Below are 27,342 nucleotides of genomic sequence, written 5' to 3'. Positions count from 1 at the left end.
GACTATTTAAAAAGAGCATTATTCAAAATGAAGCCCAATCTCTCTGCCATTGAGTAAATGCTGATTCACAGGGACACTATAGGACAGGGTAGAAATGCTCCTATGAGATTCCAAGACTAACTCTTTCTGGGAGTAGAGAGTCCTACCTTTCTCCCGCAGAGCAGTTGGTGGTTTCAAACCACTGACTTTGCAGCTTGCAGCCCAATACGTAACCAGGGCTCTTGAGCAATATTGAGAAGTTTGAAAAACAAACAAACTATCTGTATACTGTTTTTTACATTCAGTTTAAGGACTGGGCATCTCAAGAGGCAAGATTGTCAAGTGCTTTGACAGTGATGAGTGGTGACTGGATTTATTTATTTAATCATTTAAATAAAGCTTTGTTTATTTATCTATCTATTTATTTAATCATTTTATTGGGGGCTCGTTCAACTCCTACCACAATTCATGCATGCATCCATTGTATGTCAAGCACATTTGTACATTTGTTGCCCTCATTCTCAAAACATTTGCTTTCTACTTGAGCCATTGGTATCAGCTCCTCATTTTCCCCCTCCTTCCCAGATCCCCTCTCCCTAGATAATTTATAAATAATTATTATTTTGTCATATCTTATACTGTCCAACGTTTCCCTCCCTTAACCTACATTTTTGTTGTCCACCCTTCAGGGAGGAGGTTATATGTAAATCCTTATAGTCGGCTCCCCCTCTCTCCCCCACCTTTCCTCCACCCTCATGGTACCGCCACTTACACCACTGTTCCTGAAGGGATTATCTGTCCTGGTTTTTCTGTATTTTCCAGTTCCTATCTGTACCAGTATATATCCTCTGGTCTAACTGGATTTGTAAGGTAGAATTGGGATCATGATAGTGGTGGGGGAGCGAGAAGCATATAAGAGCTAGAGTAAAGAGCTAACAATGCACCATGACTGACTCATCTCCTCTCCCACAACCCTTCTGTAAGGGGATGTCCAATTGCCTACAGATGGGCTTTGGGTCCCTACTCCACAGTCCCCCTCATTCACAATGATATGATTTTTTTGTTTTTTGATGCCTGGTACCTGATTACTTCGATAACTTGTGATCACACAGGCTGGTGTACTTCTTCCATGTGGGCTTCGTTACTTCTGTGCTAGATGGCTGCTTGTTTATCTTCAAGCTTTTAAGACCCCAGATGCTATATCATTTGATAGCCAGGCACCATCAGCTTTCTTCACCACATTTGCTTATGCACACGTTTGTCTTCAGCAATCGAATTGGGAAGGTGGGCCCACAATGATATGTTTTTTTGTTCTTTGATGCCTGATGACTGATCCCTTCGACACCATGGTCATATAGGCTGGAGTGCTTCTTCCAGGTGGGCTTTGTTGCTAGCTCAGAAGCAACAAAGCCCACATGGATTTTTTTTTTCTATTTAGATTTTCTTGACCCAGGATAGTGCCCCCTGTAATTTTTTAATTTTAAGATCATTGTATTAAGGACTTTTGCAGCTTTCATAACAACCCATATATCACTTGTGTCGAGCATATTTGTACATATGCTGCCATCATCATTTTCTAAACAGTTTCTAGTTGATCCCTTGGTATCAGCTCTTTTTTCCCCTCCTTCCCCCATCCTCCCACCCTTGTGAACCCTTGATAAATTATAAGTTATTTTCATTTCTTACACTGACCACTGTCTACCTCCAGCTATGTTTCTGTTGTTTGTTCCCCTGGGTGGTATATGTGTGTTGTGCATCGAGCATTGTGATCCATGCACCCTTCACCCTTTGCCCCCACTTTCGCCCAACTCTTCTGGTATCACTACTGCCATTTCTGCTCCTAAAGGGTTTCTCTGACCTGGATTCCATGCATCGTGAGCTCTTATCTGTACCAGTGTAGATGGTCCGGTCTAGCCAGAATTGAAAGTCAGGACTGGAGTTATGATAGTGGGGGGTGCGGAAGTCTCCAATAACCAGAGGAATATTGTGTGGTTCACCGGTGCTATACTGCACCCTGTTTGATTCATCTCTTCCTTGTGATCCTACTATGAGGGATGTTCTATTGTCTACAGATGGGTTTTCGGTCTCAACTCCACCACCATCCACCCCTCCACCCCATTCTCAGCAATAGGTTTATTTTTGTGGGGGTGGGAGGGTGTGTTTCTGATACCTGTTACCTGATCCCATCAATATCTCATGATCACACAGACTGGTGTGCTTCTTCAGTGTGGGCTTGTTGCTTCTCTGCTAGATGGCAGCTTATTTAACTTCAAGCCTTTAAGATCCCAAATGTTATATCTCTTACTAGCCAGGCATCATCAGCTTTTTTCACATTTGCTTATGCACCCATTTTGAATGATTCCTCTATTTTAAGAATCTTTTTTTTTTTTTTAGCTCTAAAGCACCGTTATTTCTTTCTCCGTGCAGTTTCTCTTTGTCCTTGAATCTGTGCTTCTGTAATTCCACAGGCAGACGGAGCAAGCATGCCTCACAAACTTCCATCCTTACAGGAGCAGATAGCTTCATCTTTCTCCCCAGGAGTGGCTGGTGGATTTGAACTGCCAACCTGGCAGTTCAACACTTACCAACACTTACCAACACTTACTGGCAGTTCAACACTTACCCAACAGTGCCATCAGCAATACCTTGCAAAGTTCCATCTTTAGATATATGGTATATATGGAATGTCTCTACTGAATCTGGAAAATGAAAGGCTATATTATTACATTTATTGGATCTGTGATCCATTATGCAAGTGGAGATAGTGGTGGTTCAGTGAAAGAATACTTGCCTTCCAGGCTGGAGAACTGATTTGATTCCCAGCCAGGATACCACATGGGCAGCCACTATGTGAAACTATATGTGTCAGTGGGGATTTGAGTGTGTTACTCTGGTGCTGAACAAGTTTCAACTGAGCTTTTATACAATGACAGACTAGGAAGTGAAGGCTTGCATAGTTTTCTAAAATCAGCCAATGAAAACCCATCGCTCTGATGCTGGTAGTCTGATGCCTTTGCTTATGGGGTCACCATGACTCAGGCTGATTTAAGGCAGGTAAGAAAATCAATAATATGAAATTGGACAGGAGTGTGATGGAAAGACATCTATTTAAGGTACTGAATATGTTAGAGCACGCAGCTCCTCCATCATTGCTTATGTATTATGCATCAAAGGGAAAAGACCACATAGAGACATGTGTCCCTGGTTGGCCTTGCCCCGGGTACAATGGTGGGAGGCTCGTGCACAAAGCAGAAAAGATGAAGCACTGCCTTTCCCTTCCCTGTGGCAGGCATTGGTACCTTGTGTTTACCAGAGTTGAAAAGGAAGTGACGGTTACGACACCTCTTCTGTCGTGGAGGAATTTACAGAAGGTGCCTTGGTGGTGCAGTGGTTATGAGTTAGGCTGCTGTGATCTGCAAGGCTCACAGTTCCCAAACCACCAGCCGCTCCGAGAGAGAAAGACTGGACTTTCTGTTCCCATAAAGAGTAACAGTCTTGGAAGCCCATGGGGGCAGTTCTACCCTGCCTTAAAGGTTAGCCCTGAGTCAGAATTCCAAGAAATGTTCTAGACTAGGGGTTGTTAAGACTGAAGAGCCAATCCTGTCCCTGTCAATTTGGGACTTGAGAGGATTAAGAGTGAAGGGGTGGAGTCTAGTCTGCCAATCTGGCCAATGCGGCCTCTGTGGGCATGGCCTTCCTCTTAGGATTCTGGGAAAACTGGTATTTTCTTCCTTGGATGTGGGAGACACTTCTGTCTCTCTGCTAACTCCCTGCGAGACATCCTTGAGGAGAAGCCATATGGACCTATCTTGATGCAGCCCTGGAACTTGGAGAAGCCACATGGACACCCCTACCTGCACTGAGATGCTTGGGACATCCCAACACCATTGGATCCAAAGACTTTCAACCTACTAGCCTGTGATCGTCCTGCATTCTGCGTCACTGCATGTGTTTTGTGATTCTGAAGAGAACTTTATAGATCGTTATCGTACATGTGGGCTAATATCAGACTTATGGGCTTAGTAGACTGGACTGGGTTAGGATGCTTTCTTAATGTACAATTACCCTTTATATAAAACTCTTATACACATGCATTTCTTTAGATTCGGTTCTCTAGTCTACCTGCACCAACACACCCTAACAACAATTTAAAAGTTACTCGAGAGCCATAAATATATTTTCACAAACAAATATCACCATTATTCTAATAATATCCTTTGAATTGTTCAATTTTACTTCAGAGCCAGAGGTATGCACTGCCAGAGCCGCCTGTGGCTCTCAAGCTGCATGAATTTGTCGGCCCTAGCTCCAGACCATAGATTCCCAAACATATTTGGCCTACCACTCTTTTGCAGGGAGTGTGTAAAAAATTACTCTGCTTTCCCCTGGCAATTTTTGTACTGTAGCCATAATCCAAGATAAAGTGTAGGTATCCTACTTTGTAATCCCTCTGGATGGTTCCAGCCACCCACCCCTCTGTGCCCACCAATAGTGGTCTCACCCACTTTGGGAAACAGTCTATAAATGTGGGACACTTCAGTCTTGGCTGAATTAACTGCTCTCATTTGGTGGAGAAAGGTGGGTGAGAATCCAGCTGGGAGCTCCCGTTTGCTCAAACTGCTGCTGCCTACTTTGTTCACGCTGCTCGACGTCATTCTTCGAGAAGAGGCACAGATCTAAGAAAGTTTATTTCCTAGTCAGGAGCTTCCTGGGAAGAAAGGCACAGACCTAATATTTGAATTTACTGGCTTATTCTGAAGTGCTCCTTTTTCCTGCTTGGCTCAGGATCAGCAATTAGAGTGTATAGTTTTGGGTAGTTGCTATAATCTCACAGACTTCTGAGCCAATTTTGAAAAACTCTCTTTGTTTCATTTGTAAGCATGGTTTAGTAAATTAGTCCAATGTGATCAGAGCAGGGTATAAAAGGAAAAAAATACTTAATTATTTCTTTAGGACAACAACTTTCTTGTTTAAGGCCAGCACTTTTTACTGCAATGTGCAATTTTCAGAAGAAGCGAACTGCTTGTGTAGTGGTGATTAGCATCACAAGATTTTTAAAAATAAAATCCTCATCTAAGTGGATGCATGCAGTCCAAATCCATGTCGGTCAAGTGTGCAAAGAGAATTAACCTATGTCAACCTCCCCCAGCTACTATTTCCCAGGCACTTAGGTAATGTTTCATTCCCAGGAAGTGTGCTCTTTTTCCTCTGTGTTAATAAAATTAGTCTTCTATATAATGGATCAATATGATGTGGACACACTTATTAAACATTCCTATCTGTTAATATATAACCCACACTTCATAGTTTTGTTAGGTATTTTCATTGAGTTTTCCAATGCTTGGCACATTAAATAAGCCATATTCTATAGTTTTGAGGCAGTTACCCAGTACCTACTTTCTTAAAAGATGCTTTTAACCAGTATTTAGTATATAGTATTTATTATGAGTTTGAGGCCATGGAGAAAGTCTATTTCTAGCACAATTAAAAATAGTCATTAAGATGCTTTCTTGTAGGGTGGAGGGTTGGGGAGCAGCAGGGTGTTGCAGCATCCGGGGCAGCATCCGAAGTGATGGCGGCACCACTAAAGGTGGGGGCCATGGGAGGGGAGCAGGAAGCCAGGGATGAGGCCAGAGGGCCAAAGGGGCTTCCAGGCCAGAGGCCAGACAGGGAAGTGATCTGAGAAAACCCACCTTTCCCAACACCCAGAGATTGCATATACCCGCTCCTAGACCAACCACGTAGGAGCCCTGATGGCGCAGAGCTTCAGCGCTGATTACAAACAAATAGAGGAGGCCCTCTGCTTCCTTATGGTTTACAGACTTGGAACACCTATGGGACAACTCTGTCCTATTGGTCGCTAAGAGTCCTGATGGAGTCAGCACCAAGGAGTTTGGTTTGGAGCATTCCCAGGAAGTCCTGCTGCGGGGTGGGGATGGGGGTAAGGCCAAGCATATCCATCTTAATCTTCTATTTATTTCCTTCCTGAAAATAAACCTAAAGGATTGTAGCTGGGGAGGTTAAAAAAATCAATAAAGAATTTTACTTTCTTAAGGCCAGCACTTTTTACTGCAATGTGCAATTTTCAGAAGAAGCGAACTGCTTGTGTAGTGGTGATTAGCATCACAGGATTTTTAAAAATAAAATCCTCATCTAAGTGGATGCATGCAGTCCAAATCCATGTCGGTCAAGTGTGCAAAGAGAATTAACCTATCAACCTCCCCCAGCTACTATTTCCCAGGCACTTAGGTAATGTTTCATTGTTTTAAGATGAACTCTCACTCCTCCTGCTTGATGTAAAATTTGAGCCATGTATGAAGAGACATGTACACAAAATTGGTTTTCCTAAATTGTTTTCAGAAAATGAGTGTACTTACCTGCCAGAATTACCAAAGAGAATGAGAAAGATTGTTTCATCTCCCTGCCCTTTGTGTTGGCTCCTCTATCACAGTGCTTCACAATTTTCAGTTTGCCAGAGGGATTGTATCTGGTGCTTTTTAATAAAAATATTGGTAAGGAGTTGTTTTTACCAAAGTTGAACAAACACACAGGGAGACAAACACCTTCTTCTTGGATTGCAATTGCAAGTAAACAACTTCTCTGCACATATGAGCCTTGGGATGGGAAACTCCCTGGAGAACTGTGTTAGTCTGGGTTGACTAGAGAAACATATCCAGAGACACTCATATGTGTGTCCGAGAGAACTTTATATAAAAACGCAATTGCATTTTTCTGAAAACATCCCAGCCTAGTCCAGATCAAGACCATAAGTCCAATATTAGCCCATATGTCTCATATTAGTCTATACATTCCTCTTTAGGCTCAGCAGCACATGCAATGATGCTGAATGCAGGCAGATCACAGGCTGATGGGTGAAAAGTCTTGTGGTTCATGTGGCTCCTAAACATGGCTCCACGTGGCTAATTAACAGGAGACTGAAAACAGAGAGAGTGGCCCTCCTCTTCTGATTGCAGAACCAAGAGAGAGGAAGTTCCCAGAATCCTCATGATGAGGCCACGCCCACAAGGAGGCATCTAGACTCCACCCATATACTTATTCAGCAAGTTAACATGAAATTATTTAACCACCAAAGGATCATCTGGACATGTCTCTAGTGGTGATATGGCCTGCTTTCTGACAAATGAGAAAGGGTGTTGTTACACAGAACCACCTTGATGGATCTTAAAATTATTTATGCTGAGTTAAATACGTGAATTGGAAAAAGAGCACAATGTATGATTCGCTTTTTATAAAATTCTAGGAAACACTAATAAACAGTGATAGAAAGTAGATTGGCACTTTTATGGAGCTACGGAGGTTTTGAGGATGTAGGTGATTGGGTTAGTCTGGGTAGACTAGAGAAACACATCCAGGGAGACTCATGTGTATAAGAAAGAGCTTTATAAACAAGAGCAGTTGAATATTGAGAAACCATCCCATCCCAGTCCAGATCAAATCCATTAGTCCGATATTAGCCTATATTTCCAATACCAATTTATAAACTTCTCTTCAGACTCATGAAACACATGTAATGATGCCAAATGCAGGAAGATCACAGGCCAGCAGGTGGGAAGTCTCTGGATTCAGTGGCACTGTAAGCATCTCATTGCTGGTGGGGGTCTCCATGTGGCTTCTCCAGCTTCCAGGGTTGTATCAGGATAGGCTTCTCCTCAGGGATGCCTTGCAGGGAGTCAGCCTTGTCAGTAGAAAGTCTCCAAGGAGTGTGTCCAGAGAGAATGTCTCCCACCTCCATGGAGGAAATACCAGAGTTCCCAGAATCCTCAGCAGGAAGCCATGCCTACACAGAGGTCTCATTGACTATATCCCAATTAACAGGCTAGATTCCACCCCTACACGCTTAATCCTCAAACTGACACTAGATAATGTAATTACCACAGTGATGATGGGCAGGACTACAAGGGGCATGAGGAGGTTTTTCACCCAGGATGGTCATTGTCTGGATTATGATGATGGTTAGTTACATGGTGGTTGAAGGGCCCTTCGGATATTTATAAAAATCATTTGCAGGCTATACAAAATAATCAACTTAAGAATTAGCGTGGTATAACTGGTCAAACATGTAACTCATCCTGAATGCGATGACTGGAAACACTTCTCTTTGGTAAGGTATGCAGTGTTAGCTGTATTTACTGATTTAGAGAGCCTTACACGGCCTGTGTCAGATGTTCCCTACCCCATGTCAGGATTAATCAATCTGTACACATCATAGGAAGATAAGTTAAGAAATATTGTTGCAAAATCATGGAGACTTTAACTAAACAGATATATCAAAATGTGAAGCTACTGCTTCTCAACATATCCTTCATCTAGATCTATATTTAAAGGGGGTACGCCAAAAAAGTTGGGAACAAGCTCCGCTGGGCAGAGCTTTTGCAGTACATATATTTCCCGCTAAGCCAGCATCAGCACGCACTGTAAGTCAGTGCACCAGTGGTGTCCCCCAGGAAGGTTCCCTGGTCACAGTGAATTTTTCCACAAAAGTAGTTTTGCTTGAACCTCGGTTTTTGTTTTTAGTTTTTGTGGTGCTTATTTAAGAGAACAGCATGTAGCTGTGAAATTCTGTTTTCTGCTTAAGAAAAATGCTTCAGAAGCTGTTGTGATGTTGAACATAGCTTATGAGGGTAGTGGTATGGGAAAAACTCAAGTGTACAAGTGGTTTCCTCATTTCAAAAAAGGTGAAATGTCAGTTGATGACAAACTCCTTCTGGATGTCCATCAACTTCCCAAACAGACAAAAATGTCAACTTCTAGTGCATTTGGAGTTCATTCCACCAGGTTAGACTATTAATCAAGCTTTTTATTTAGAGATTCTGAAAATATTGTGTTACAGTGTATAACAAAAAAGGCCTGATTTGTGGCAGATGGGGGTGGGGGCCTGGTTTTGCCACCATGACAATGCAACTGCTCATGGAACCATCTCAGTGCACCAGATTTTTTGGCAAAAAACCAACATGCCTCTCTTGCCCCATGCACCTCCATCACCTGGCCTCTGTCCATACAATTTCTTTTTGTTTCTGTGAATGAAGAGGTTCATAAAAGGACAGCGATTGAAGACACATAGAAGTGAGGAAGGAAAAAATGAGGGAGATGCTGTCATCCAAACAGATGAGTTTGAAAAATGCTTTGAAGAATGGAATTGCAGATTTGACAAATGTATTAAGTGTTATGGTCAATATTTTGAAGGCAGCAAGTTGTTTTGTTAAAAGAATTATCTTTTGGGGGTGAGGGGGGATTGCGGTGCCTTTGTCTCCTTAACACTCCCCTGAAATATTCTGCACTCTTTGGTTTACTTCAAGTCAGAATTGCTGTGACTCCCTGAAGTGGTTCAGACTGTGCTCCTTTGAAATGTTCTTTGAATGTCAAAGGAGTATGGAGGTGAAAGTTAAGATAGTACATTTATTTGGTAGTGGTATTATACCTCAGTGGTTTTTTTCATGGCCCCTCTACTTTACTTAGCATAATGTTCTTTTTCAGGCACTGGTCTCTCCTGATAACATGTCCAAAGTCCTTGAGAAGAAGTCTTGCCTTCCTTGCTTGAGTCTAAGGAGCTTTCTAACTGTTCTAGTTCTAAGACAGATTTGGTGTTTTGGGGGCAGTACATGGTACTTCCAGTATTCTTGACCAGCACCATAATCCAAATGAATCGATTCTTCTGTGGTCTTTCTTTTTCAATATTCAACTTCCACATGCATATGAGGTATTTGAAAATAGTTGGTTTGGTGTGGGAAACAAAACCAGGAAGCAAGTTCCTGTGGACAAACTCTCCACATTCATGTGTTAAGGCACGGGTTCTCAACCTGTAAGTCACGACTCCTTTGGGGGGTCGAATGACCTTTTCACATGGGTGGTCACCTAAGACCATTGGAAAACACATAGTTCTAATGGTCTTAGGAACTGAGACACCACTCCTCTGTTGTCTCTATGCAGGTCCGCCCACATGCAGGTATGCCCACATCCAAGTACCCAGAGTGAAGACTGTTACCCATGCTACATCACGCTTCAAGAAAAAATTTCATTTACTTGTCATTAGAAATAAATATTTCACAATATATGATTACATATTGTTTTGGGGATTAATCACTATGCTTTAATTACGTGCAATTTGTAACAGTGAAAATGCATCCTGCATATCAGCTATTTACATTATGATTCACAACAGTAGCAAAATTACAGTTATGAAGTAGCAAAGAAAATGATTTTATGGTTTGGGTCACCACAACATGGGGAACTGTAGTAAAGGGTCGTGGCCTTAGGAAGGTTTGAGACCCTCTGCACTAAGGAGTCTGGGAGGCCAGGGCTCCCTTCCAGGGAACCTTCATGTTCTGAGTTGGAGATGCTTCCCACTCTTATTCTCTTAATTTAAAGTTAATTCCCTTAAAATCCACCCATAATCGTGCCAGATTTAAGCTGTTTGCAAATGTGGTCACCATCTATACTCTTGAAGGTCAACTGCCTGAAGGCTGTCTGCCATCAAAAGTAATGAGACCCTATTGTCTGTCCCACCCTAAGTAGGGTCCACTCCCTTCTGATAAGGATCACAGATTGTTCCCCTGGAAAAGAGCTCAAAGATAACTAAGGTCAAGCCAGCTCAGAGAAGACCAAGGTTAGGCTGCCACCTTGACTCCATGACCCACCCATCTTGTTATGTATGTACCCTCCTGTCACATGTATGCCTCTTGGACAATCCCTCCCTGGTACACACGTGCCTACCATGGTGGCTTGCTTGCCGTAAGTCTGTGAGTCAGTACAGTTTCATTCTGGTTCTAGTCGTCATGAACCAGGTGAGCCCTTGCATGCTTTATCTTGTCTGATGTCTCTTTAATTTACCCCTCAATTACACAACTGTCCTTTGGACCCATTTGGTTGTGGGGAAGCTGGTCCCCCACAGATTGCATTAGGTTCATCTTAGTGCTCAAAGTAATGTCCTTGCTTTTCAATACTTTAAGGAGGTCTTGTGCAGCAGATCTACCCGTTTAATGTGCCATTTAAGGGACAGCAAAAAAGAGGAAGACCTCATCAAGATGGACTGACACAGGTATTGCAACAATGGGTTCAACTTAATTGTGAGGATACCACAGGACCAGGTGATGTTTTGGTTTTTGTACATATGGTTGCTATGGGCTGGAAATGACTCACGGCACTTAACAACAGCCGCGTCTATTTTTATCAGAGGAATACTCATTGCCCATGGAAGCAGCAATCAAGACATCAAATGTCAGATTGAATTGGGCACATGTGCTGCAAAAAATCTCCTTAAGTTTTAAAAGCTCAAAAAAATCACTTGAGGTTTAAGGTACATCAGACCCAAGCCATGGCACTTTCTATTGCCTCATATGCATTTGAAAGCTGGCTGTGTTAGGCTGAGTTTTCTAGAGAGACAAGACTAGTGACACATATATATAAGAAATAACTATATCAAGAAATAATTTTTTCAGTTTTTCAAACCTTTTATTAGGACTCATACAACTCATATCACAATCCATACATGCACATACATCATTTGTATAAAGCACGTCTGTACATTCTTTGCCCTTATTTTCAAAGCATTTGCTCTCCACGTAAGCCCTTTGCATCAAGCTCTCTTTTTTCCCCCTCCCTCTCTGCTCCCCCTCCCTCATGAGCCCTTGATAATTTATAAATTGTTATTTTGTCATGTCTTGCACTATCCAGCGTCTCCCTTCACCCCCTTTTCTGTTGTCCGTCCCCCAGGGAGGAGGTCACATGTGGATCCTTGTAACCCGTTCCCCCTTTCCAACCCACTCACCCTCTACCCTCCCAGTATCGCCCCTCACACCCCTCGTCCTGAAGGTATCATCCACCCTGGATTCCCTGTGCCTCCAGCTCCTATCTGCACCAGTGTACAACCTCTGCTCTATCCAGACTTGCAAGAAAAAGTTTTTTATCAAGAAGCCGACCCATCTCAATCCAATTCAAGTCTTATGGTAGCTCAAGTCTCCATTAGACTCATGCAATTGCATAAGGAAGTAGGAAGGTGAAGTGGGAAGTTGGGATATTTTAGGCCACTGGATAGAGTCTCATGGATCCAAGGTGTGCAGGAACAAAGGAGCGCAGTAACAGCTCCCAGGGATGGCAAGCCATGAGAGAGAGAGAGAGAGAGAGAGAGAGAGAGAGAGAGAGAGGGAGAGAGAGAGAGAGAGAGAGAGAGACAGACTGCCTGAGACTGACACTCATTGTCTGAAAGACCACATCCCCAAAGAGGCATCATCAGGCTGATAGATGGGTTGTATTCCACCCCAAGTTTCAGTCAGGTACAAGTTGATATAGAATCTAACCATCATCCTGGTCAATGAGTAAATAAACCCGAGTAAGAATTGATGTCTCTGGATTATGGTATTGTTAGGTTTCTCTCTCCGCCCTAAATGTCAGCCTCGGTCCTTGGCTCCGCGCGAGAAAGATTTCATGCCGAAGCCGGGCTCGTGATCCAAGTGAATTTAATGAAAGTTCAAAGAAGCATCAGGTTTTACGCGGCACCCATAGGATTCCTTTGACCATGCAGCCTGGCAGACTGCTCCGGGACACGCAAGGATCTCTCCCCTCCCACGAAGATGACCAGACCACCCAAGCAAGACCAGCCAAAAGACCCTCTTCCTCTCGGTTCCTGCCTTAAGGGTTCCGGGGAGGCGTGGTGAACTGACCCCAGGTCGATCCCATTGGCTGGATTGCAATCACCCGGCCCAGGTGGGCTGCTCCAGGTGTAACGCCCATCCAAGCCCACAGGCGGGAAAATCCAGCTTTTGTCTTTTGCTGGCTCTCCTGGGCATGCGTTATGGACTTCCCAATTCCCTAGGCTAAGCTACCTAACAGTATCAGTGAAGAATATTGAATATACTATAGATTGTTAGAAGAACAAACTTCTACCTTGGGAGAAGTACAACCAGAATGTCCCATAGAAGCAAATATGAACAGATTTCATTTCATTATTTTCCGACATATTATCCAAATGAACCTGACCTTGGGGAAGGCCATCATGCTTGGTAAAGCTGAGGAAGTGAACAAGAGGAGGATCGGCAATGAGAATGGATTGACACAGTGTGGGCAACAATGGGTTCTAGCATAGCAGTGATTGTGAAGATGGTGCAGGACTGGACAGTGTTTTGTTCTGTTGCATATAGGTTTGCAATGAGTCCACTCTGACCAGAGGGCACCTCGAAACAGCACCAGCACCAGCAGTGTAAACAGATATCAGTTGTCATTTGCCATAGACAAGAGATAACAAGGAAAAGAAATGTAATTAAACCTGAACAATGCAAGATACCACCTACCATGCCTTTTGGGGCTAGAGGAAGGGACCTGCTCTTTCGTATTTCCAGTCCATCTGATGTCTGATTTTCAATGATCGAAATCTCTTTTGACAGGATAGTTACTATTTTATTTGTCAGATGCTTTACATTGTTAACATATAATATTTTAATTGCCAAAAGGAAGGGGGTTTAGAGTTGAGCAGTCCTAGGTCTCCCTAGTCAAGTGCGTGGTTACTGTCACTTTGGGGTAAGACAGTGGACTCCTCTCATCCGTTCTCTCCTCGCAATGACATGGCCTAAGTTCTCAAAAAAAACCAAAAAAACGAAGCAAAGTTTATTACTATGTTCATTCTGATTTCCACAGGATTCAAAGTGTGGATGACTTTGGGAGGGAAAACACAATGCTGTCCTGGTGCGGGATGTTGTAAAATGCTCTCTTCTGGAGAGCTCTGCTCCTCACAGGGACCCTCTGCGTGTTGACGGCCCTTCTTTTCTAGTTTCCCGTGTTTGGGTGACCTAGGCTCATTGGAGTTTGTGGTGGTGTTGAACTTTTCTTTTTATTTGTTCAATGATGATACTGCTCAGAAGCATGATACTTATAAGTACTTGTTGTGAGATTCAGCATATGTTTATTTTTTCTGGTTTAGAGGTACATAGGTTTGGGGGAGGGAGGGGGGAGAAATGGGGAGCTGATATCGGTCACAAGTAGGAAGAGAATGCTGTGAAAACGATGATGGCGGCATATGTGCAAATTGCTCGACATACTGGATGAATGTATAGATTGTGATAAGAGATGTAAGAGTCCCCAATAAAAGTATTAAATAAGAAAAAAAAGGTTAGGAGAAAAAAAGTATGTCATGTTCGTAATCCATCCATAGGAAAAATGTTCAGACATTTTGAAATGTTGCTTAAATGTAGCTGATAGTAGCTGATAGATCTTCTAGTGTTTATAAACTTAAATTTTTAATTAACATATATACTTTTGGAAGTTTACGTTATCTTAAATTGGCCACAGTAGGGATCTATGTGTTCAAAGGAGGATAGTAAAAAATATAATTCCTGTAAGTTCTAGTGGCATAGGGCAGCAGTTCAAAACCACCAGCAGCTGCAAGGCAGAACTATGAGGCTTTTGGAGAGCTACAGTCTCAGAAACCCTGAGACACAGGTTTTCCTTGTCCTGTAGGGTTGCTTTGAGTTGGAATCCTCCTGATGGCAGTAGAGATAACTCTTAGCTTAGGTGTCATTTTCTCTTATAGAAAGTAACAGAGTTTCTGGGTTTCCATGACGATAGCCTAGTTTCCCTTCTGCCAGGTGATTGCAAAGATTGGTTAGGTGGTGGATCTGGCTTCCAAGGGTCTCAGAGCCGCACAAAATGTTTGCCTTATTAGAAAAGACTTGCCCAGGTTTTCCCAAGGTTTTCAGATTTACTGCCTCACCCTGAAGTGCTGCACTTCGGTTTGTTCGCTATTTGTTTCAGTTAGGGTTCAATAATTGGTGTCGTTAGGGGAGGGACACACTTGATCACTAGAAACTATAGGCTGTTTTTCACACTAATTGTTTGTCGGGCATTCTTTCAGGGCTTGAGATAAGATGGATCGACTGCTACTTTCCTTTTACTCATCCGTCCTTCGAAATGGAGATCAACTTTCATGGAGAATGGCTGGAAGTTCTTGGCTGTGGCGTGATGGAGCAGCAACTGTTGAATTCAGGTAGATGATAATTCAGAAGTCCCTATGCCGGGTCTGCTGGCTGCTGACTTCATTCGCATACTTTCCGTGTAGGTGCATACTCAAGTGGGGATAACACCAACTCTCTGCCCTCCTAGTATTGTTCCTTTGACTTAGATTTGTCTCTTATGCTCACCTCTGAGCAGCTTTAATTTCTCACAGAAGATTTTGCTTAGGGAAACCCTAGGTGATGCAGTTAACCCACTTGGCTGCTGACTGAAAGGCTGCAAGTTACAGTCTTCTCAGAGGTGTTTCAGAAGAAAGCTCTGTTACTTGACGTCTGGAAAACACCATTGAGAAGCCTGGGGAGCACAGTGAAACTCAGCATCCTCTGTATTTTAAAACATTTGTGGCAATCTTCCGACTCAGCCCTTTGGTGTTGGATTTATTGTTTGTGGTTTCGTTTTTTTAAACATTTTATTAGGGGCTCATACAACTCTCATCACAATCTATACATACATCAATTGTATAAAGCACATCTGTACATTCTTTGCCCTCATCATTTTCAAAGCATTTGCTCTCCACTTAAGCCCTTTGCATCAGGTCCTCTTTTTTTCTCCTCCCTCCCTGCTCCCCCCTCCCTCATGAGTCCTTGATAATTTATAAATCATTATTTTGTCATATCTTGCCTTGCCCGACGTCTCCCTTCACCCCCTTTTCTGTTGTCCATCCCCCAGGGAGGAGATCACATGTAGAGCCTTGTAATCAGTTCCCTCTTTCCAACCCACTCACCCTCTACTCTCCCAGTATCGCCCCTCACACCCCAGTCCTGAAGGGATCATCCACCCCGGTGTGGTTTTGTGTTATGGACACGTTACTTTTAAATTCCTGAAAGTTCTTTGCAGCATTCCATGGGACTGCAACTTGCCCTGAGATTCTTTAAATACAAGGCCACTTTTTTTGTTCATGTATTTAATGCAAAAGGGAGTGGGGGGGGGGCGCAAAAAACTAAACCCATTATCATAAAATTTCAAGGCTGGAGATGAGTTGGAGAGGCAGCTACTTTTACTCAGTCTTATTTTGGAATGGAGACCAATAGTGACTCTAGGCAAGGTGGAACAGCCCCATAGGATTTCCATGGTGATATTCTTTACAGAAGCAGATACCACATCAATCTCCGGCAAAGTGAGTGGTGAGTTCCAACTACTGACCTCTCTCTGTTCAGCAGGCGGTCAGCCACCATGACACCAGGCTCCTTGGTGCATGTAGTGTAGTTCCCCAAATTCAGCAGAGATCTTGCATATACTATAAAAAAGAAGGCTGATATTGTTATGAGCCACTGTTGGTACTGTCAGTTTCAGTGCAAATGAGGCTAAGTGGAAAGACACGTCTCTGTTGAATTCCACCCAGGTCTATCAGTCCTGCTACCCATGGAAAGTCTCTTAAGTTTTCTTTCTGAAAAATTCTTGACAACTTTTTCCTGCAGGATCATTGCTTAAGAAAAGCGATTATTTGCAAACTTAATTTCAGAGTTGTGAGTTTTTTAAATGTCACTATTTAAATTTAAAATTTTAAATGTATTTTTCAGATTAAAAATGGTGCAGAGGTTATTGGTTGGGGATGATTGTGGGGATGCTTCTCACAGCAGGAACAGTGTATGTGTGGTAGGGTGGCATCAGGAGTTTGGTATGGAAGAACTGGGTAGAACTGATGAATAAGAATTGAGGTGAGACTGAAGAGGTGGATGGCAATGAATTCAGCTGCCAGGCTGGGAAGACTGAGTCTGGCTTTCTGTTCTTCTCAGTAGCCTCCATTCCAAGGAGTCTCAGAGATTCCTCTCCTTTCTGCTGAGAGAGGCTTAAGAAAGCCCAGAATACTGCCAGTTCATCACCGAGTGTTGTCAAAAAATAACAAGGGCTTCCCTAGAGGCAAAGAACGCTAGTAATGCTGGGGGGTAAACCTTGGGTTGCTAACTGCAAAGTTCACAGTTCAAAGCCACCAGAAACTTGTCAGGAGAAAGATGAGACTGAATGCTCTCTTGAAAAGTCTAATAAGCAGTTCACATCTGTTCTGTATGGTTGATGTGTCAGTCTGGGTAGAGTAGAGAAACAAATCCATGAACACACATATGTGTATAAAAAAGAGATTTATAAGTCCGATAGTAGCCCATATTTCCAATATCAATCTATAAAGTCTTCTTCAGACTCAATGAAGCACATGCAATGATGCCGAATGCAGATGACAGGCCAGTGGGTAGAAAGTCTTTGGATCCAGTGTCATTGGAAACATCTCAGCTCTGGCAGGGGCCTCTCTGTGGCTTCTCCGGCTTCTGAAGATTGGTTGCGTCCATGTGGCTTGGCTTCTCCAATGTCTCCCAGAGAGTAGCAGAGAGAGAGAGAGAGAGAGACTACCACCTCCTAGGAGGAAGTACTAGATGTCCTAGAATTCTCAGGAGACCATGCCTACACAGAAATCTCATTGGCTGTCTCCAGATTGACAGCCTAGACTCCACCCCTACACTCTTAATCCTTAAATTGACACCAGATTAGGTGACTGCCACAGTTGCTATGAATTGTATTCAATTCAATGGTCCTGAGTTTGGTTTGGGGTTTGGTCCTAGAAACTGGGGAATCCAGGTGTCACAGCTAAAGCTTCTTAGTAAAAATTGTGAGGCCTGGGTTTGGTCCTTACAAACTTTAGGTGACAGGTGTGTTCTTCAGGCAAGTGGCTTTACCGTTGACTTTTCTCACAGTTCAAGTGGACATGGTACCTATTTCAAAATGCTATTTTGAGGTTTAATTGAGGTTATGTATATGTGTTTATAAAGTACTTAGCACAATGCATGATAAATATATCATAAAAACCGATTGGTTATATTTGTCATATTTAAAATGCTTCTATTTTATCAGCCGAGCATCCTCTTATGTTAAATCAACTTTTGCAGGAAGTTTTGCTGGAAGTTTTAAACTGTCCTAGACACTATTTCTAACGAAGCAGAGGAACCAGATTGCTTCTGTAATTTTTCCCCATTCCTGTATCCATGTTCTAGATCAGCAGTTCTCAACCTGTGTTGTGACCCCTTTTGGGGTCGAACAACCCTTTCACGGGGGTTGCCTAAGACCATTGGAAAACACATACGTATTTCCAATGGCCTTAGAAACCGAGAAACCACTCCTCTATCTGTCTCCAGGCGGGTCTGTCCGCATGCAGATACACCCACATCCAAGTAACCCGAGTGAAGACTGTTACCCATGCTACACCATGCTTCCAGACAAAATTTCATCTATTTGTCATTAGAAATAAATATTTCATAATATATAATTACATTTGTTTTTGTGATTCATCACTATGCTTTAATTATGTTCAATTTGTAGCAACGAAACTACATCCTGCATATCAGATGTTTACATTACGAGTCTTACGAGTAGCAAAATTACAGTGATGAAGTAGCAACGAAAATAGTTTTATGGTTGGGGTCACCACCACATGAGGAATTGTGTTAAAGGGTCGCAGCATTAGGAAGGCTGAGAAGCACTGTTCTAGATTGTGTGATTCCTGTTTAAAGAAGGGGAGAAGGTATAAGAAAGAAGAAGAAAAGAGACCATTTTTATAAATAGATACGCATCACAACAGAAAAACTACTGGGAGCAAGTAAGTAAAATCTACCTCTGGAATGAGAACTAACATAGATCCATCTGGGGTGTTTTTGTTTTCCTTTTTTGACCAAAGTTTTGGGTCAGCCATGGAACTTCTCCCCAGGAGCACCTGGTGTTTGGGGCCAGCACACAGACACAGGGAGCTTGTTCATCTGATACACCAGTTGACATGTGGAATTGTGCTTCATTATACATTTTCTAATATCCTTAATGTGTTATTATGAGGTTTATTTGTATAATTATTGGCTGAACATAATTATATGAAACAGGAGACTGCTCTAACACAGCTGGATGAGTTGTACCAGGCATTCAGGAAGAGAACAGTGAAAGGAAAAAGGTGAAAAAAATCCAAAGACAATATATTTGAAAATTCTGTAGTGATGCCGGGAGATCCTTTGAATTGTGAGGGAGTTATGCACATGGAATGTAAGTTAAATACCGGACATAAGAGGTCGACAGGAGAAATTGACGAAGAGACAATTTCATCAGAGACATTCTGTATAGACTTTACAATTTGAGCTTGATGTTATGTTGACAAAGCTCTGAACTTATTATCTTACTCAAATGCCTTTTTATGCCTATAGTTAAAAAAGCTTTTGAACTGTGTGCCTGGCAGTCACTCACAGCAAACATTTGCAAATATAGTTGACTAGTTAAATTGCCTTTTTCCCGTAAGAGATCCTAGCCAGTGGACTACACTCTGAGCCATTTGTCTGTCTGTCATTGGAGGCTGCTGTCAGTGAACTTTCTAGAAGTGATAGAAATCATAGACTGGAGCGGAAAGGGAGTATAGATTAACAAGCTTTATTGGGAAGCACGATTGTAGGGTTTTCCCAGACTCCAAGGGAGACCAAAGAAGCGGAGTGAAGGGAAATCAGAGAAACAGGGGTATCAGAGTAGTGGAAGGAGCGAGTAAGGGCGGGGGGGAAGATAAGAGTGTTCGAGACCGGGCAAGATCAAGTACGAGCAAGCTAAGAGAGAAGAGTGTAAGCAAGGGGGTGAAACAAAGAAATCACATGCTAATATGCCCTTGGGACTGTGGTTAATAACTAGGTTTGGGGGGCTGGGGGCTGGGTGCTGGGGCTGCGCTTGTTCCTGATGGGCAAGTTTGAATGTGGTGGGAATGACATAAACTCTGACATGCACAGGAATTCTTTGGTGCGTTTGGGAAGATATGGGGGTGGAAAGAGTCATGGACCCCTTATTCCTGCCTTTTGATAATAGGGAATAGGGCTGACAGTCTCATCTCCTGTAACTGCTTTCTGCTGGACAGGGTCATCAAAAAGCCTATAGCTGGCTTGGCTTGGCTTGGTCCGGTGAGCGCCTTAGTGGTTGGAACCCAGCCGTATATAGCTGAGACTCCTAGAATGGGAGTGGGTGCTAAAAAAATTTGTCCTGACTGTTCAGGTAGTGTTGAGATGATGATTGTTACTCTGGGCTCGAGATGAATGATCCACGTGGGGACTGTCAATCCTCCATTGCCAATCCTAACAGCCAGGACAACACTGTGTCTTGAGCAGGTTGCTCTGGGGGTGTTGTGGAAGAGACTGTCCTTCTGCCAGTCAACTCCCTAGTGTCCTCCTTGTCTGTAATGTGGGCAAGGATTTCAGAGAACGAGGCTTGGGGCATTTGTGTGCCAGTGTCCCACCTAGGAACACTTAAAGCAAGGACTGGGTGGCTTACCCACGTGTGGCCCAGTGTTAATTGGTTTGGATTTACCCATATTGCCCTGAAGGGTATTAGGTAGCACCTGATATTTAGCTTTGCTCCTTTGTAGTTTGTCTAATTTTCTCCTTTACCTCCCTGTTATTGAAAACCTTGAAGGACACATTGAGAAAGTCTTATTGTGAAGTCCAAGGCCCATCCTCCAAGCTTTGAAGTTTTCTCTTTTTGTCATGAGCTGACTGTGAAATAAAGTGTGAATGAAGTAAACTCATTCCAGCTGGTGTTGAAGGGTCACCTCTGGTGTATTTAAGGAGAGTTTCTAAGAGGATTTTCATTTGGATTTTGAATGATTTCCCTAATTTTGTTGTAACTAACTGCCATATTGGCTGTTTATGGTCAGTCTGCAGTGAGATAGATAACCGTATCATCTTGGAGAGTGCAGTCCCCCTGACCAAGCTGATAACTCCAGTCAGGGTCTCGTCAGGGAAATGCTTTGGGGCCACTGGTTTATTCCAGTTTTGGACATGAATTTCATCGTGTCTCTCCTGAGCCATTACCCAGACTTTCTCCCTATCTTCTGGGTTGAAAAGTAAAGTTGTTGTTAGAATTATATAGATATCATGCCAGGTAAGATCATATGACTGAGCGAGGTAATTAAACTCTTTAATATAAATGTCCGGATGAGAGGGAAAATAATCCCAGTCGTTTCTTGAGAGCAGATAAGTCAGAAAGAGAGAAAGGGATATGTACTTAACTAATCCTCCTGCCCCCTGTCATCTCATGGAGAGAGGAGTGGCACAGGGTCTGAAGGAGGGATGTCTTGGTTTATGGAAGAGGCTTTTGAACCAGGAACATCCTGACTGCAAATGGGTAAGGTGGGGAGACAAATTTGGCAGAGGGGAGCGGTGAGTTAGCGTGGAAGATGCCTGTGGTGGGAGGGGGGAATGATGAGGGAGATGGAAAATCACAAGTCAGAAGAGGGAAGAGACAGAGGGAAAGGAGATATCAGATTACAGAATGTTAACTTGGAGATGGTGGGAGGATCCTGGGGAGTTGGGGACAAAGTTGGAAAAGGTTTGTAAGGGGGACAGAAAGATGATGGAGGTGGGGCGGAGATGATTGGCATGGCTGCAGACCATGAGTGTTATTGAAGGGTCAGGGATGTCTGGGAGCAGGATTTTTTCAAGAACAAGCAGGGATTGAGTGGTGGGGCAATGTTGGTGCAGGTGGGGGTGAGAATGAAGAAGAAAGAAAGTTTGCAAATAGGGAATTTCTAAATATCTGCTGTTACACCAGCTGAAATCATTACTATCTCAGAGGATTTTTTAAACCGAGACTGCCATCTTGTGGCCATTTTGAGTAATTGTCCAATTTGTACCGAAGCTAGATTTTGTTGCATACCAAATATTAGATGATTTTGTTGATTTGAGACCCAGCAGTAAAGGTTTGCATATAGACAACCCAAAGGCAAATATTAAGGTGGTTTAGACTGAGTATCATATATACTTGAGTATAAGCCGACCCAAATATCAGCTGAGGCACCTAATTTTACAACAAAAACGGTATTAAAAATGTGCTGAAAAACTCAGCTTATACATGAGTATATACAGTACTTTTTTTTTAAACTTTTACAAAAATGTACTAAAAGTGCGGAAGTCCTAGAAACTAGAGTGAACAACGATTATAGCTGACAGCAATTTTGGTTTTTGCATCCTGCCGTACATCCGTCACCTTGCAAAGTACTCTAGTGCACTTAACTCTTGGGTAGGTGGCCTTGTTATCTCAGTGTTACAGATCTGTAGGAGGCGATTGGGCTCACCTAGCTAGAGTGGGAGCAAGAGCTGACCTAGTCATTCTGCTCTTGTGCAGTATGACGTGAAGAGAAAATTATGTGATTTTGAAGTGACTACAACTTTATGTAGAATAAACTGCCCTGCCAAATATAGAATCCAGAACTGAAACACAACTAACAAACATCAAACAAGCTTTTTATCTGTCTTGTCATTATTTGCTCTCTCTTAAGGTCTGTGCTACCACCCGGAGCACATTAATTAAACTAATGAAATTAGATGGCTGCTTTGGTCAGGAAAACATTTGATTGCATTTAAGTTGGCTGTAAACAACTAATGTGCTTGGCTGTGGACTAAAGGTTGACAGTGGGGCCACTGAATGATACCTGAGAAGATAAGCCTGGGGAGCTGGTCACCAGGCATTGGAATCGACTCAACAGCAACTGGTTTTGTGTGAAGACTCTTCCAGGGTGCTGGTATAATTTTACCAAACTTTTCATTCCTTAAGCTTTGCTTTTAGATCTTTTAGAAATTGTCATTGTGATGCAGGTGATGACCATCTGCATGACAGTTTGATTGCATTTTCCTCTGGGAGGTGTTACTGAGTCACATCACCAAACAATGTGAACTGACTTCTGTTTGGGATGAGTCAGGCCGCCTTGCCATATAGTTTATGGAAAACAAACTTCTAAACTACCCCCGCGAGTATGCCTGGGAAGGAATTTAGCACTGATTCAGCCCTGTGATGTTTAGAAGACTGCATAGAAAGTTATACAGTGGATGAGAATCTTTTTAAAACAAGATCCCTTCCCAATCTCTGTTAACATTTAAAAATTGGCTCTCTTAGGATATAAACCTTATAAGTAGTTACATGAATGTTTCCAAGTGGTAGATAGTCATTGGTTGATTATTCAAATGCCCATTGGAGTCATTCTGAGGCCAGAGAAAAGTGGCTCAGAAATGCCATCAGCCACACAGACACAAAGTGAATGCTTGTTGTCCCGTATGGTGAAGACTTGCAACAGGGAAGGAATGGACAGACTGATTGACTTTGGAGGAAGTGAGATGAGAGAAGACTGCTAAGACCTTCTCCTGGTTGCCTTCGGTGTGGCATACTGGCGACATGTTGCAGTTGGTGGTGGTGGTTGTCATCCAGTTGGCTGTAGGCTGCTCAAGACTGTGAAGTTTTACCCTCCCCTGCTTCATGAGCATGATCAAGTTCATTGTGTGGCTTCTGCCTCAGTGCATCTCATCGAGGACCTCCCTTGCCTTTTGCTGGACCTCCATTCACCAAACATGATGTTTCCTTCTAGAGATCCATAGTATTTTCGTTGTTTAATTTTCTCAAGTGTATTTCCAGGCCCTTCTTAGAAATGTGTCAGAGTCTGGAAACCCTGCTGAAGCCTGTTCACTCTGGGTGTCCCTGCGGGTATTGGAAAAACTAGTGGCATAGCTTCTAACACCACAGTCACATATAAGCACCACAGTGCAACACACTGACAGAAAAATAGAGTCCTAAAATTAGTTAGGTTCCTATCTGCTTGGATGCTCATTGGCACATTCAATGCTTATTTTCTATCTGAATGTGACCCTATTTTTAGGTGTTCCTCTCTCTTTGATGTCCCATTTTTGTATACAATTAACCCTACCGAGCGTCATTATGAATATGAATAGTTTTCATTGCGGATGGCATGTCTTTCCTGGTGCTGCACAATCATGGTGCCATCCACAAATAGTGCCATTTTTGTACTTGGAATTTGAAGTGTACAAGGCACTGTGTTAGGCAAAAAAGTAAACATGGAAGATGCCTGGCTTGTCCCTGTCGCAATGTGCAGTGTAGTAGGCGTGGTGGAGGGGACCTGCTGGCATGGTGGGCTCCGCGCTGGGCTGCCGACGGCAAGTGCTGCTGTTGAGCCCACCTGTGGAAGAGAGTGGAGACCCTCCGCTCCCGTGAAGATTGACAGCCTCCGAAACGCAGGGGTTAGTTCTACTTTGTCCTATATGGTCACTGTGAGTTGGAATCAAGTTGTTGGCATTGAGGGTTTTTTTTTGTTTGTTTGTTTAAATTTTGAGCAACAATAAGACTATATCTGTGAATAATGACGGCTGCAGACAAACTCTAGCAATTGTGGTCTCATTAAGGTTCCTTAAAAAAACAAAACACATAATCCAAACAGTGGCTTCCAAGCGGAGCTGCTGGGCCTGTTAATGTCAAGACAGAGGTTAGCTCAGAAGATTATGCTGCGCCCACCACTTTTTCTTTCCCAAGCAGTAATTAATCTAGGTAGGTGTTCTCCAAGGACACAAGATGGTCACAGATGTTGATTATAATTTGTTGACATTATTAATCAGAATTAAGCACAGTGGAACTTTTGAGACAGAACAACCAATTCAGATTTGGATTTGGCAAGTTCTGGCTCCTCTCTCTTTTCTCCTTTCCTTCCTACCTTTCACCCTCCTTTTTTCATCTTCTCTCCTTTCATACTTCTTTTTGTTCCCCTTTTTGTTTGCGTTCTTTCCTCCCCTGGTTGCCAGAGATACTCAAGTATAAGCCGACCCGAATGTCAGCGGAGGCACCTAATTTTACCCCCAAAACTGCACAAAAAATGTGAGGAAAAACTCGACTTATCCATGAGCATATATGGTACTCTTAAGGTTGAATGCTTGTATGCATATTTATTTGACATTTATATTTCTTTTGGAGAGGCTAATTTTTCTCTGTGTGTTTTGTTTGTTTTGAAAAATTGATTGATAGGACATCTACCTATATTTTGGATGGTAATTATTTTTCTGTTGTCTTGTTATATCCTCCAGGTTAATGTCTTTTTAGTTTTTTACCCCAGTTGTACTTTCATAAATGGAATACATCTTTCCTTCATAGTAACTTTCAGTTTCTCTCTACAACATTACTCTCCAGAGATGTCACTTTATCTCAGAGAATGTGTGTGGGTGTAAATTGACAAGTTTTGTGACAGTAACCCTGTTGCTTGTCATGCTTGATTCTAATAGTTTCAGTTTCTGAGACTGCCATATTTTCAGTATGGGGATCCTGAATATTTAAGGATTTTCAAATATCTACCCTCAGCCTCTTAATGTTCTGTCAAATTTGGTCCCACCCTCTGTGACCACTTCTCTTTGCTGGGAAGATGTGCAGAAGATTGCACTTGTTTGAATAGAAAATGTAGCTTGGAGCTTGCCTGTGGATCCCAGTAACAGCATCTGAGCACACCTCAAGTTGTTTCCTGGCATATTTCCTGATGCTCTCTAATCCTTCTTCCAATCTGTGACCCTCTGAGTACCTCCTCCGGGACTTCTGTTATGGTAATGAAAGCAAGGTTTGGGTCAATCAAAGTAAAGGATGTAGGTTGTGTGATATGTGTTATGTACTGTCTTGTGGTCTGTATATGTAATTTCTATTCCCTGAATTACAGCAGGGTCCTGGTAGTACTGCCCTCTGTGAGTCAGTTTCTGACTTTAGTTGAATACTTTTTTCCTTCTTCCAGTTTTCATTCTTATCACTTTTTATTAATAGCTTTATAAATTATAACACTAAGTATCTGTGAGCCAATATCTGAGAATGATACTATCAGAAAATTATGTATTACTTATATAAGATTAAAAACAACCAAAAACCCCCACAAACAGATGGTTTTAAGTGTGTTACTTTATAATATGAATCTATAGTAAGGTGGGAACTTGTGTTCTGGAAACCTCAAGGTTGAGTATGTATTGTTTTCAACATGCATTTTGAATGGATGTCTTGTCTATGAATATTTGGTAAACCAAAAACAAGAACTTGCTGTGTAATTATCTAGACATACGCCCATCAAAGGAGACCTGGTGGTATAATGGTTAAATGGTCGGCAGGCTGAAACCCCCAGCAAGTTTGAGGGTGAAAGATCAGGCTTTCTACTCCTGTTAAGACTTGTAGTCTCAAAACCCCACAGGGGTCACTCTGAGTCAGCATGGATTCAATGGCAGTGTGTTTATTTTGGTTTCCAGCCATTAAGGCGTTCTCTTAGCTCGCCCACTCCTGAAGTAGATACCCCACTCACACCAATTCGGACCATTAGCTTTTGACACTTTAATGTGGCTCTTGTAGCCACAGAGTCTAACTCCCACCACACGACCTTTCCCTGCATGGGTCTGGTAAGAAGGTGGGCAAGATACTGTTAGAATACACCTGAGTAACTTTGAACAGAATTCCATGGAATGCCATCCCGCTGTGTGAAAATGGGCCCTTTGAGAAGCAGAAGGAGGAATCTCATAACCAAGAAGCTCCGGAGTGGTACGCCCCTATAGTCATTTATTAGCAGACTTGAACTTTGTAGCATGTCCTGGTAAACGACTTCTCTGAGCATTCTCACTGGCACTATGACTTGCTAACTTCCTTAGGAAACCCTTTGATCAGGGATCAGGCATCATCAGAACAAAAAATCTCAACATAGTGAATGAGAAGGGGAGTGCGGAGTGGAGACCCAAAGCCCATTTGTAGGCCACTGGAGATCCCCTTACAGAAGGGTCTCAGGGAGGAGACAAGACAGTCAGGGTGAGATGTAGCAACGATGAAAAATGCAACTTTCCTCTAGTTCCTAAATGCTTCCTTCCCCACTTCCCCCCACCCCTCCCACTGTCATGATCCAAATCCTACCTTGCAAGTCTGACTAGACCAGAGGATGGACACTGGTACAGATGGGAACTGGTAATACAGGGAATTCAGGGCGGATGATCCCCTCAGGAACAGTGGTGTGAGTGGTGATACTGGGAGGGTAGAGGGAGGGTGGGTTGGAAAGGGGGAACCTACTTCAAGGACCTGCATTTGACCTCCTCCCTGGGGGACATACAACAGAAAAGTGGGGGAAGGGAGACGTGGGACAGAGCAAGATATGACAAAATAATAATTTATAAATTATCAAGGGTTCATGAGGGAGGGGAGACTGGGGAGAGAGGGGCAAAAATGAGGACCTGATGCCAGGGGCTTGGGTGGAGAGCAAATGTTTCGAGAATGATGAGGGCAACAAATGTACAAATGTGCTTTACACAATTGATGTATGTATGGATTCTGATAGGAGTTGTGTGAGCCCCTAATAAAATGATTTAAAAAAGAAAAAGGAAACCCTTTCATCTTGAATTTTTGTCTGTGAGTTTTTATGTAGCTATCACAGTGTATATTAATTATGTCAGCACAACTAGCATATAAACTTCACAAAAAGTCACTGCTGTACCCCCACTGCCTGCTACAAAGCCTGACACATAGTAGGTTCTTAATCCTGTTTATAAAATGAAGCGACGAGTGTGTGAG

The 27,342-nt window shown here is 42.7% G+C and overlaps 1 protein-coding gene across 3 annotated transcripts in view; it reads left to right on the top strand.

Moving 5' to 3' along the window:
• FARS2 (phenylalanyl-tRNA synthetase 2, mitochondrial) overlaps nucleotides 1-27,342 on the top strand; it is a 605,344-nt gene that overhangs the window by 175,209 nt on the left and 402,793 nt on the right. For all 3 annotated transcript variants that reach the window (XM_075554131.1, XM_075554130.1, XM_075554129.1), the window contains one exon: nucleotides 14,840-14,971. In XM_075554131.1, the coding sequence (XP_075410246.1) occupies nucleotides 14,840-14,971 (132 nt within the window). The remainder of the gene's footprint in view (nucleotides 1-14,839; nucleotides 14,972-27,342) is intronic.

The sequence above is a fragment of the Tenrec ecaudatus genome, chromosome 7, assembly GCF_050624435.1.
Source record: "Tenrec ecaudatus isolate mTenEca1 chromosome 7, mTenEca1.hap1, whole genome shotgun sequence".
NCBI lineage: Eukaryota > Metazoa > Chordata > Mammalia > Afrosoricida > Tenrecidae > Tenrec > Tenrec ecaudatus.
The sequence above is the reverse complement of the archived record's forward strand: the minus strand, read 5'-3'. Positions and strand labels throughout refer to the sequence as shown.